Source organism: Lindgomyces ingoldianus, assembly GCF_010093535.1.
Source record: "Lindgomyces ingoldianus strain ATCC 200398 unplaced genomic scaffold BDR25scaffold_17, whole genome shotgun sequence".
Classification (NCBI taxonomy): Eukaryota; Fungi; Ascomycota; class Dothideomycetes; order Pleosporales; family Lindgomycetaceae; genus Lindgomyces; species Lindgomyces ingoldianus.
This window is the reverse complement of record NW_022985178.1, coordinates 131385-144114: the sequence shown is the minus strand read 5'-3', so window position 1 is coordinate 144114 and position 12730 is coordinate 131385. Positions and strand designations below refer to the sequence as shown.

At 37.8% G+C, this 12730-nt stretch overlaps 3 protein-coding genes across 3 annotated transcripts in view; all 3 read right to left on the bottom strand.

Annotated features, from left to right (window-relative positions):
- Positions 1 to 4582: 4582 nt before the first annotated feature.
- Positions 4583 to 6293, bottom strand: BDR25DRAFT_355382 (uncharacterized protein; the record flags this gene model as incomplete). The annotated part of the gene is made up of 10 exons (XM_033695449.1): positions 4583 to 4711; positions 4743 to 4807; positions 4865 to 5153; positions 5202 to 5309; positions 5409 to 5502; positions 5534 to 5559; positions 5592 to 5713; positions 5753 to 5912; positions 5939 to 5968; positions 6120 to 6293. The coding sequence occupies 10 exons, from the start codon at positions 6291 to 6293 to the stop codon at positions 4583 to 4585; spliced, it is 1197 nt and encodes a 398-aa protein (XP_033547107.1).
- A 1281-nt stretch (positions 6294 to 7574) lies between these two features.
- On the bottom strand, positions 7575 to 7817 carry BDR25DRAFT_163724 (uncharacterized protein; the record flags this gene model as incomplete). The annotated part of the gene is made up of 1 exon (XM_033684069.1): positions 7575 to 7817. A coding segment is annotated over one exon (243 nt), but the record flags the coding sequence as incomplete, so codon positions are not given.
- A 4261-nt stretch (positions 7818 to 12078) lies between these two features.
- BDR25DRAFT_393827 (uncharacterized protein) overlaps positions 12079 to 12730 on the bottom strand; it is a gene marked incomplete at both ends in the record, with an annotated part of 805 nt that continues 153 nt past the window's right edge. Inside the window, 7 exons of the mRNA XM_033698274.1 lie at positions 12079 to 12149; positions 12189 to 12234; positions 12263 to 12304; positions 12349 to 12439; positions 12490 to 12533; positions 12573 to 12600; positions 12628 to 12687. Coding sequence (XP_033547105.1) covers positions 12079 to 12149; positions 12189 to 12234; positions 12263 to 12304; positions 12349 to 12439; positions 12490 to 12533; positions 12573 to 12600; positions 12628 to 12687 — 382 coding nt within the window. The remainder of the gene's footprint in view (positions 12150 to 12188; positions 12235 to 12262; positions 12305 to 12348; positions 12440 to 12489; positions 12534 to 12572; positions 12601 to 12627; positions 12688 to 12730) is intronic.

Here is a 12730-nt window from a genome sequence, read left to right as displayed (position 1 = left end):
TTGCAAGCTGGTCGCGCATAGGGCTAGTGCGCGAGGGACTCGGACCGGAAAAACAAAAGCCGAGCAACACGAGCAGAGCAGAAAAAGGATTGAATAATTAATACAATTAATCATCATCCTATACATTATATCTAAACCCATCATTTATCTTAGGAAGCCTAGAAACAGTGTTTTAATCTGACAGTGTTAGGGATTAGCAGTTTCTTACACACCTAAGTTGCTTACTTTTGCCAAGACTACACTATAATAAACTTTATTATAGCCTATAACAACCTGCTCTAGCACTATAGAGTAGAGTACAGCTTAGAATATTATTTAGATACTACTTCTACTTCTTACTTACATGTTTGCACGTTATGCCTAGTCTAATTGCACTGTTTGTAGCACCTTTAGGATTACTTACCTACTTTAGCTTACACTTGCTTCTTTACCTTCTTCCTGTCACTGCGCGCTCTAACCTCCTTTAGAGCTGTTAAGCGCAGGCCTTTCTAAATGTAGCTGCCTTATTAGCTACTTAAGCTTAGTAATTTTCTATTACACTAACACTAGCTTATGTATAGTTATTGCTGCCCTTTTTAAGGCTTTTTTTCTAGAGACATTACCCCCCTATAACTCTCTCTATACATAGAGCTACTTGTAACACAACTAATATCTACTAGAGATTGCTGCCTGCTGCTGTAATCTACTGTAGTTTGCTGCAATTTACTATAGTTTACTGTAATTTACTATAGTTTACTGTAATTTACTATAGTTTACTGTAATTTGCTGTAGTTTACTGCAATTTACTGTAGTTTACTACAATTTACTATAGTTTACTTTATGCATCTCTTAACACTAGTAGGCAATCTCTTACTAACACCTCTAGGCATTAGCCTATTATATTTAAACAGTAGTTAAAGAAGCTAAACTAGCAGTTATGTAAGTAAAACAGCTTGTTAAGGTATTACATGTACTACATTAATCTTTGCAGCGATAGAGAGGCAGAGGCAGAGGCAGAGGCAGAGGCAGCGCTAGAGCTCCCTAGCACTCTAAGAAATTCCTGTAGAGGCAATAAAATACATAAGCTAAGGCTCTACAACTAGGGCTTTAATGCTAAAACAATTAAATTAAGAATATTAGGTAGCAGTATTAGGCATAGTGTAGCAGTATTAGGCAGTAAAAGGAACAGGCGCAACATGTAATAAGGTAGGCACAGTTAACCACATAGCCTTCTCTTGCTTATAGAGGTTTAGGCTAGACTAGAGACAACTGCTAGTGCTAGTGCTAGCTCTAGCATTATCTATATATATATTATACTATGCAAGAATACTTAGCTTAAGTATTCTTATACGTACTTTTTAGTACAGTAGGGAAAGTTGCATAGTATTAGCTTAGCAGGCAGGGTGTCTACCTTATTACACAACGCTAGAGACTGCAAGGTGTAAAGAGGAGGATGTAAGAGGTATTAAGCAGGAAACATAGGTTATAGAGAGGGAATGCAGGATAGGGGGGTAACAAGAGAGAGTAAACCTTAGGGTTAGAGGCAGAGGTACAGAGGCTAAGGAGCCTATATACCCTGTGCTAAGCCCTTAGGGTACTTAGAGGTTAGATAGCTGTAACATAACTATAATAAAGAAAGACTATTATAAAAGCAGAAACGCGTTAAGAGCTAGAGCTAGCTATTATTTATGTTTTTAGCTATATTAGTGTGTTAGTAATTAGTTACATGCTATAGTTAAATGTTATTATTATATATCTATTACCTGTCTAATAATACTTTGCTAATGTAAGGCTAAGATAGTGCTTATGTGCAATAGGTATATATACTATTCTGTACATAATAATTAACTGTTAGTTAATTATTTACACCTTTTTAGTTGTATTAGCGTAGTAGTATAGAGCTCTATCCTTACATAATAATTAACTAACAACAAGGACAGTTGCGCGTTTAACCTACACCTTAGACAGCTTAGCTAGTTTTTAGACTAAAACATAAAGCAGCCTCTTCTAGCGCCACGTTGTAGCTGCTAGGAGGTCTAGTGTGTATAGCTTAGCTAGCGTGGGCCACTAAGTGTTGTTATTTATCCCGCGCCTCTAGGCCGCAGGTGGTCAGCCTCTGGCCGGTAACCGAGACATGCGCATAGGCGCCTCTAAGCTGCGGGTAGGTCATGTGACGCCTGGGACATGCGTCTGCTAAGAAGGGGGATAATGTAAGGCTAAGATAGTGCTTACATGCAACAGGTATATATACTATTCTATACATAATAATTAACTATTAGTTAATTATTTGCACCTTTTTAGTTGTATTAGCGTAGTAGTACAGAGCTCTGTCCTTATAAGTATTATGCTGTAACTATTCTTTAACCTAGACAACTTACTTTAATGCGCTAACTATTACTGTTGCGTAAGAAAAGCACAGGGACCTTGCGTCGCGCACATAGGCTTAGTGTCGCGCCTGTGTTTTAGACAAGCAGCCTAAGACACTTAGCGCCTAAGCTCTCTATAAGCCTTTTATAGTTAATAGACTTGCTTTTTATTGCTCTTTAATTAGCAGTTACAACAATTACTCTAAGCAAGCTTTGCTTTTACAGATCATTTATAAACTGTTGTAGTATTTTACTTATAATTAAACTTTATTATAAACTTAGAGCAGTGCTTAACCTACATACTAGGCTAGTTTAAGCTAACCTAGCCTAGATTATGCTCTGCGTGTAAAGAATTAGCTATATTAGCTATAGCTATAAGCTTAAAAAGAAATCTGTGTGTAATAAGCTTAAGTATGTACTTAATAACTACCTTTTTTTTAAGCTTAGTTAGATTCTTTAATTTAAGCTAGTATTCTACTTTTAAAGGCTATCTAGCGCGTTAATTACTTAGTGTTATGTAAAAGACATTATAGATAGCTATAGCGCGTTATAAGAAAAGTTTTAAGTTTTATTTAAAAGCTTAAAAAGTAAGCTATATTTAACATTCTTTAGAAGATTTAATCTAGTGTTGTTGTTAAGGCATTATGTAGATAGGTAGAGTGTAGTAGGGGCTTAGCAAAAGTAGCTGGCCAACCTGTGTAGCCGGCCAACCTGTTAGGTACGTTATAGCTTACACTTTATGCTTTTAAATAAAACATAAAACTTTTAAAAAAATATGCTATAGCTATGTGTAAAGTTTTATAAAAGATAATAAATAACTATAGCACTAGATAACATTTACAAGCTGATTCTACAGCTAAATTATAAAGGCTAGGTAATAAAAAAAAGCAGGTAATTATTAAGACTATACTTAAGCTATATGCGCAAGGAATTTCCCCTTAAATAGCATTTATAGCTAATATAGCTAATTCTTTATACGCTAAGCGTAATCTAGGCTATATTTACATAAACTAGCTTAGTACATTTATAAAGCGTTATTTAAAGCTTAAAGTAAAGTTTTAAGTGTAAGTATAGTTAAAAAATATTTAGCTAATTATAAAGCCTATCTTACTAAAGTTGTACATGTTATTATCTTAGATGCTATACTTAGCTTTAATATTTTTTATAAGGCTAAGCTTGCTTTAAATTACTTTAAGACTTTTATAAAAAGCTCTTTTATAGTTATACTTACGCTTAAATGTTACTTTAAGCTCTAAATAACGCTTTATAAATGTACTAGGCTAGTTTATGTAAACATAGCCTAGATTACGCTTAGCGCGCAAAGAATTAGCTATATTAGCTATAAATGCTATTTAATAGGAAATTCCTTGCGCATATAGCTTAAGTATAGTCTTAATAATTACCTGCTTCTTTTTATTACCTAGCCTTTATAATTTAGCTGTAGAATTAGCTTGTAAAGGTTATCTAGTGCTATAGTTATTTATTGTCTTTTATAAAACTCTACACATAGCTGCAGCACATTTTTTTTAAGAGTTTTATGTTTTATTTAAAAGCTTAGAGCGTAAGCTAGATTTAACATTCTTTTAGCGTGTCTAAGTAGTGTTATAGGGAATTCATTAGTGTAGGAAGGGTGGTTTAGTAGGGTCTTGGCAAAAGTAAGCAACTTAGGTGTGTGAGCAACTCGCCCGTGAAGTACGTTAGTTTAACTACTCTTATAATTATACCTTCTAGATACTTGTAAGCAATTTAGGATAGGATTTAGGCTAGTATTAGACGTGTAAGTTCTATGTATAACTGTGTGTATGCCTAAGTTACATCTTACAACTATAATCTTATTTTAGCTTTTATTAGAGCTAATATAATTGCTAAGATTAACTATTAGCTAGCTTGTTAGATAGTAAGTGCTTAGGTTAGGATTAGTTTCTTGTCACTATTAGAGTATCCTTGTATAACTAGTCATGATTTCTTATATAGATTTTCTGTGCTAAGCCCTTTAACTTCGCGAACTATGCGCGCATTGAAAATCTAGGTATCTTTGTATTAGCTCTAATTGTGCTCCTTAAACATAAATACTCCTTTGTCTAGGAGAGCTTGGATCTCTGTTTAGTCTAATATTTTAAATAGTTTACTAGGTGTAGTAATCTTGCCTATTCTTTGTAGTTGTTTTGCCTCCTCTTAATGCTATATTTCCTTAGAGCTTATAAACGTGTCGGTTGCTTCTAGGAGGGGGTACTTCCTTAGTCTTCCTTGTTTCCTCTGTGCTGGTTGTGCTCCAACTGTGTTCGAGTTTTGGCTAGATTCCTCGGGTCTGGGTGGATCTGGTGACGTCTTCTGGAGTCCAGTTGGGTTCGGATCTGTTTCGGAGTCTAAAAGGGGGTCTTCTAGGTAGGGTCTTACAACTATTGATTTAAATGGAACAGGTCCTTGCAGTGTGTTGACAATGCACGTTTCCCCTTTTATACCTATTAATTTGAATGGTCCTGTCTATCCCTTGTTTTCTCTCTAAACCTGTACATTACTTTGTAAGGCTAGTTCCTTGATTGGAGTTGTATCGGGTCCGTTTTGGGTTGCTAATACTAGTGAGACTTGTGTCTTAGCGTGTATTCTTTTAATCTCCTGCATAGCTTTCCGGATTGCTTCCGCTCTTGTGTAGATATTAGGGGATGGAGGTGACGTTTCTGTTATTTGTAGATATGCTCCAAATACAAGCAGAGTAGGTACTAATCCATCAGGGCCAGCCGTATCGTTTACTGCCTTCACTACAGCCTGTAGGGCGTTTTCTATGGTCATGTTCGGAGCGCATTCGGACTAGATTATGTCGAAAGCCCTTCGTAGTGCTGCGTGAGCTCGTTCCACCTTTTCTACACTATTGTGTGCCTCTACTAGTACCTCTTTTATCTCAATTGCTATCAAGGAAGCCTTCGCGCGAAACTCTAAAGAGGTGAAATTCTTTCCAGCGTCATACTAAAGGGTTTTGGGGGGCCCTAGGTAGCTATCGATCCAGCATTCGCGCAGCGTATTCTATACTGTTTTTGTTATTTAATCCTTAAGAAATCTTGCTACTTGGAAGCTTATAGCTGAATCTATAGCGTGTATAGCAGCTTGGCCACCTAGGTATAGGATATCGATGATAACCTCGCAGTTGAAATTGAACTCTCTATTGTCTTTTAGTCGGAATCGGAACCTACTCGGAGCGGAATTGGATATTTAGCATCTATGGCATCGCCTTGTGATTCGTTTTAGTACATCTCTATCAATTGTTTCTTCTAGCAGTGCTCGATTAAGCAAGTTCTCAAGCTTTTTGATTAATGGGTGCCTAAAACGTCTGTAGAGTTGCTGTAGTTTAGTTTTCGTGAGATGCGCAGCTGCTATCTCCTCGTTTCTATCTAGAAGTATCTATGGGTGACCCCATTTGCGTACGATAGGGATCCAATTGTATCCCTGTACAATTTCGTTTTTGAGATTATTAAGCCTTACACCCAGCCGATCTATATCGGCTAGGTATAGTAGAAAAGGAGTTCTTGCTGGTACTACGTGGAAGGTAATTGGTCCGATTGGGGTCCGAATCTGCGCAGTTCCTAGAGATGTTGCACATCCTTTTCTAAATCGAATATTGTGGAGTCCTGCGTTGTTCGTGTTTAGTTGTACCGTTTGTATCTTCTGTAGGGCTTAAAACTATTCTTATCCTGCTGTAGAGATATTGGCGGCTCTACTATTAGGTAGAATGCTCTAGAAGGTATTAGAAGAGTATTGGTGCGGATTCGGAGTGGGTACGTTATTAAGGTTGTTGGGGTCGTGTTTCGTGAATTGATGGAATACAGCGTTGTCTTCTAGGAGTGTAACTAGTTGGACACCATTGACGGATTCGTTTAGGGCGCTTGTAAAGAATTGCTCGTCTTCTTCTTTATAGTTGTTGTCAAGGTTGTGATAAGTGATTAGTTGATCCATGTAAAGGTTGTCCTTATTATTGTCTTCTATGTTAGTACCTTTATACTCGTATAGGAATTGTTTGAACCTTTTCCACCCTATATTAGAGTGGTTTCGGAAGCTTTAATAGCTGTGTTGTCTTTCCTCTAGTGTGTGTTTGGTTGACTAACAGCCTACTTTCTTGTATATAAAACATTTCTTTGTCCTACTAATCCAACGGGTATCGGATCTGTTTTAGTTAAACTTAGGTTTGGAAAACTTTTTGAACTTCTCCCTGTTTTTGCTATACATTCTGTCTGTCTAGAATTGGTAATCCTTATCGTCTTCGTCTCTATTGGTAGGGAGATACTACAAGAAGGACTGACTGGTTGTACTTTTCTTTGTCCTCTCTAAGGTTCTAATAGAGGTCTGAAGTTCGTTGTATAGTGCTGTGTACGTAGTCGCGGGCTTGTATAAGGCGAGGTTGCATTCTGATACGCCTTGACAGGCTTGTAGAAGTTGATCTCTGATGGCGTCCTCTGTCTGTACTGTTGGATTGAGCCCTTTCTAGATTGTGTATAATTTGTTGATAACTAGCTCTAAGTATTCTAATAGTGTCTTATCCAGATTCGCTCCAATAGTGTCCTAAAGGGACATAGTCTGCCATTCTCGTAGATACCGTTGCTTGTTCTCTACACTATGGAATCGTTTAGATATTTTCTTGACAAGTTGTTCGAAATCTAGATTCTTGCCGAAGAGGTAATCGTAATAGTACTATTTTGCCTTACCCTTAAGCATAAACGAGAAGGCTCTCGGCTAGCCTGTAGGAGGTAATGCCGATTAGGTGTAGTTGTCGTAGAATACTGGTAGTTTTGCGTCCAGAAAGTCGTACGATTCCCCTCTAAATTGGGCTGTACTGTCGTTCGCATAACACTTCCCGACTAGCGCAATTTCCTTAGTTCATTTAGGGGGAATTGGCGTTGCCCTGTAAGGTACGGAGCTGTATTGGGTTGGTATTGGAGCAGGGGTTTGTTGCGGTCTCGGTTGAGGAGTTGGTGGGTGCCAATGTGAAGCTCCAGCCCTAGGGATGTCCTCTGATATCGTTGGTGTTGACATTCTCGGCTCGCGTGACGTATTCCGTGTTTGAGAGTTATGGGGCGCATATTCAGGTGTGTATCGGTGCTGATTCGGAACAGGCGAGTTAGTTTCCCTGGGTGCAAACGGGACGTAGCTAGGCTGAGGGTATAGTGGCGTATTCGCTTCCTGGTATCGTGGGGATCTTTCGTCGTACTAGGAATTCATGATTTTCTTATCCTTCTGTTTGCGGAGCTCTATCGGATCCCATTCGGGCATGTTATCGAGGTTGTTGAGTTCTGCCAACTTTGCAGCGATCAGGGATTTGTCCATTTTCACATATACACCGTTTTGTCGTAGGAAATCGCGTAGGATCCGATTAATATCCGCATTCGCCAGTCGAAACGTTGCTTCTTCCCATCCTAGGAAGTCTACAACGAAAGCGTCGAAAAGTTCAAAGTCGCAATATTCGTATTTGGTGTATTTGTAAATGTTGTACCGGATGTACGTGTTCAAGTGGGCCGGAGAGGGTTCCGAATCTGGTCCGATATTGATGGGTTCGCCCCAAACGGTTGGGTCGACTATTCCTTCAAGTTCTAGAGGAATTGTGAAGAGCATGGTGGCTATTTCGGATCAGTTTCGGATTCTTATCGATGGCGATCGTGCTCTTTGAGTTCTGGGTGGCTGTTTTAGAACGAAACAGGGGTATTGTTGGGCTATCGTCGAAGGTGATAGTCGAGTTAGTGTCCTTGTATCGCTGTCGTAGAGTAGCTGATGAGTTTTGGTGTGAATTGCTAGTAAGAGACTCCGAGATACTATACTAAAGTGCTGATACCTGCAATTGGAACACTATCCAACTAGACTTAGAGGTTCCTTGCGTGATGGACGCAACTCTAAGATGCTGTACTAGAGTCTTCGAAAGCCGAACAGGCAATCCTGAGATGCTGTACTAGGATTTCCTATTTTCTTCCGTTAGCGCAGAGAGATGCTATACTTCTGCCTCTTCTTGCATTGGTACTTTGCTAATCTGTGGATAGTCGGATGAGTATAGGACCATACTCGGATGAGAATCCACTAATTAGTGTTGGTATTACCAAGGTATGGTTCGGGATCGAGATCTCGATAAGATAACGAAAGGAAAACACTACTGTATAGTAACTATTAATTGATTTATTAATTGCTTGATTACTTCCCTAACTATAAGTATGTATATATACATATCTTGTAGGGAGAGTGTTAGTATGACTTGTAGGTACCGAGGCGCTGTATTAGGTCTGTATCGGATGTGTATCGGAGGCTCATCAAACCTAGTTCGATGATCCTCCTTCTCCTATGCTTATTGATATTCCAACACTATAATAGATAGTAATAAGTATTAATTCTTTTTTATAACTTTATTTAGTTCTCTATAGTCTATATATAGTTACTATTTTCTATTCTTCTTTTTAATAAATAAAATTAGTACTACTAGTAAGTTTTAGCTCTTTTAAATATACTTCTATACTAGATTCTTCTTAATATATTATTATAATTTCTCTATCTAGCCTTCTATTATTAGGTATAAATAACTTTGTCAGATATGCGCACCTACTGTCAAGACAGGAGGAACGTTTGACGAAAGCTGCTACATAGTACGAGCAATAAGCTCGAACAGTATGTTGCTGCAAATTGCTGCATGTTGCAGCATTTTGCAGCATTTTGCAGCATGTTGCAAGCTGGTCGCGCATAGGGCAAGTGCGCGAGGGACTTGGATCGGCAAAACAAAAAGCTGAGCAACACGAGTAGAGCAGAAAAAGGATTAATAAATTAAGGCAATTAATCATCATCCTATACATCATATCTAAACCCATTATTCATCTTAGGAAGCTAAGAAATAGTGCTTTAATCTGACAATTAAGAGTCTTAGTGCCTCCATTAATACAAAATGGCCACCCAGCCTCCTCAAGACGCGACAGTCGTCCTTCGAGACCACACCGACTACAGAGCCTGGATGATGCAGCTGCAATTGAGATGTGTAGCGCACAGCATCTGGCCGCAAGTGGATCCTAAGTTGACCATCTAAATAATCTCTAAACCAAGAGCTCTAGAGATGCCGCTAATAGCTAAGTTTTTACTAGCCTCTAATGTTAAAACGCTTACGCACATAAACAAGCTATTAACAAGCAGTATTAGAGCCTTTAAAGAAGCTATTAAATACTACAAGATTAAGGCTAACAAGTATAAGAGTAATAGACATAATTATAAAAGAGAGCAATTAAGCTTTTAACAGATTATTATCTTTATCTAGTTAATAGTTAGCCCGCATCTGCAGTGTACATGCTGTTCCCTAGATTAACTACTTAGACAGTAGATTATAAACTTTAAAGCTATAGTAAGTGTTAACAACTAATTTAAACAAAAACATGTGTGTAACTAATATACTGCATTTTTAAAGCTGCTAAAAAACGTAAGCATATAGGACCTATAGCTAGCAGAGTATAATTACGCTGCTATAGAAGCAGAGACATAAAATGTTCTAGAAATAACGCAGTTTAATGCTGTTACAAAGGACTTTCTAACTACTATAAATAAAGTTACCCCTTATTAGTTTATAACCTTTTAGAAAAGCAGACAGTTTGCACTAGACATAAATTAAAAAGAAATAATAAAGCGCTTTTAAAAACATATAATGTTAAATTATTTAATACATATAAAAAAGCATAAAGCTGCCTTTACAACAGATAACTTATTATACTTTACTAAAAGTAAGAAAACTACCTAGAGCATAAATAAAAACACCTATAGTGTAAAAGTTATAATGTTAAGAAAATAGAGTAAACTTTAATATTAACATTATTAAAAAAATAATAAAAAGTTATTTTTAAGCTAGAAACCTGCTAAAACAGGAGGCACTAAATGTTCTGCATGTAGACACATTTATGCACCAAAGAACTGCTTCTATGTCTATTTAGACAGAGCACTAGACTAGTAGATGCTAAATAAAAAAGTTAAAAAGCTTATAGCATTAAAGTGTAAGCACAACTTAAAATTTTAAGGCCTACTTAAAGGGCAGCGTAGACATAATTTAAGAATACTAACTTTAAAAAGTTTATATACACCTATGCTAGAGATACAAGAAGACTAACTTAAAGGCTAGAAAGTATTAAGAATTAAGGCAGCTACATTGCTAGCTATAGTTAATTTAAACTAGAATAGATATCTACTAAAAAAATTATTTATCCTTAACTTAGGCTTAATATGCTATATTACAAATAATTTTAATTAAATCTATAACTATTATTTACTAACACTAAAAGACTTTATCTAGTCTAGAAACTTTTATATATAGATTTAAAGCTATAAATTAACTACACTAAGCTTAAAAAGTAAGCATAGAACATATAGTTAAGTATATAGTCTTATACTACATAATGTTGCACTGTGCCTAGACCTGCTGTGCAACCTAGTCTTGTTCTGCCTACTGTAATAGAAAGGAATTTAGTAGGACACATAAGTAAAGCTAACTGCTTTAAAGGCCCTAGATAAGATAATAATTAGAGATCTCTTAGAAATCTATAGCTAATAGGTGTTAGAGTACTATCTACTATAAAAGGGCTTATATTATACACATATAATTAACACAAGAACTAAATATAGTCTATAAAAGGCATTAGTAAAGCTATAGCATAAGTGTTTAGAACACCTTAGACTAGCTACACTTAAACACTTTATATAATAAGCTAAAAGAGTGTAAATTAAAGAAATTAAAACAGTCTAATATAACTTATATAGTAGAGCTAAGATATAATAATAAATTAGCTGCGCACTATAAATTAGCAATAGTAGACCTAGTAAGAAACTGTTAATTAATTTCTATGCATATAAAGCATAAAGCATTATAAAAAAGTAGAGTTAAATGCTAATTACTAATAAGTATTCTAGCCTCTAGTAGGACCTTTACTTTAAAAATAATAAGCCTGCTAAATTAATTATTAAAGCTTTTATAATTTTTATTTTTTTTCTAAAGAACTATTATAATATTACTATAAAAGTTATTAAAGCTAATAACAAGATTATAATAGTAAAACTAGAGGTAAAACGCTAGCTAGCATTGCATAGAATAACTATTAAGCCTTTAGCACTAGATACATAAGCCTAGAACAGAGGAGCTAAACGCTTAATGTAACGGCGCAGGCAAGACAATGGGTCCAAATGCGGTATGAATCCACTCAGAGGCATATGGGAGTGCGTGGGGACTCAGAGACCTGGGAATACCAATGACAATGTAACGGCGCAGGCAAGACAATGGGTCCGAATGCGGTATGAATCCACTCAGAGGCATATGGGAGTGCGTGGGGACTCAGAGACCTGGGAATACCAATGACACCTATAGGCCTTGTACGTAGGATATCAGAAAACTACCGAGCTAGCTACAGGGGCGAGGTGCGACTAAATACATGAGGGAATAGGGGCAACTGCGGGGGACTGGGTCGAGTCATGGTCGGGGCCGATACGGGGATCCTTCGGATAGGATCCGAGCGACCCGAGATGGAACGATTCGTAGAATCGTTACACTTAAAAGGTGTAAATAAGAAAAAGTTATAGGCTATGCAACTAAATGCTAACCTACTATAGAATATATAGCTATATATTACTAGAGCTAGCGTATACCTATATAATTAGACGCTAAACTATGCTAATAACTAGAAGACACTATATAAGATCTTTGTGACGGTGCTGCTTGTCAAGCTCCGCTGCTAGTCACATGATCTCGCTAAGGGTTAAGCGAGCGCGCTAGCGCCTTGGCGCTGCGCAAGCTTTTCTCTCGCGAAAACCCTTCGCCTCCTTCACTCCCCATCCTAGTTTAGCTGAAATAGAGCCGACCTACTCTGCCATGCTTCCCCAGCTCCATACGGTAGTAGAGACAGTGCTTGTCATCACATTAAACTAGGATCAACCCCATTTCGGCCGGAGGACGGCGACATAATATCAGGGTTAAACTGAGCGATCAGCCTGGGTGCTTGATTCGCCGACGACCACCTACTGAGCGATCAGCCTGTGTGCTTGATTCGCCGACAACCACCGCAAAATCCTGGTTAGGCCAGGTACCCCAACGCCTCTTAAAGAGCCCTGTGCTGAGCAAGACGCTGCAGCTAAATTAACTGTAGGGAAGGGCCTACATTACCCGTACAACGGAAGAGAGCTTGGAGCTCTATTGTACTGATCACTCTAGGAGAGATCACCACACCCCCCGATCCTCTGCTACACGATCAGAAGCCCTGAGGCAGCAGGCATCCTACAGGCCTAGAGACAGCAGGCCTACCGACCAATCAGCTGCACCGCCAGCAGCACCACCGCCCCATCTGCTTCACCCTCTCGGGACCTAAAGCAGCATCACCAATCAATCGGCTGCACCGCCAGCAGCA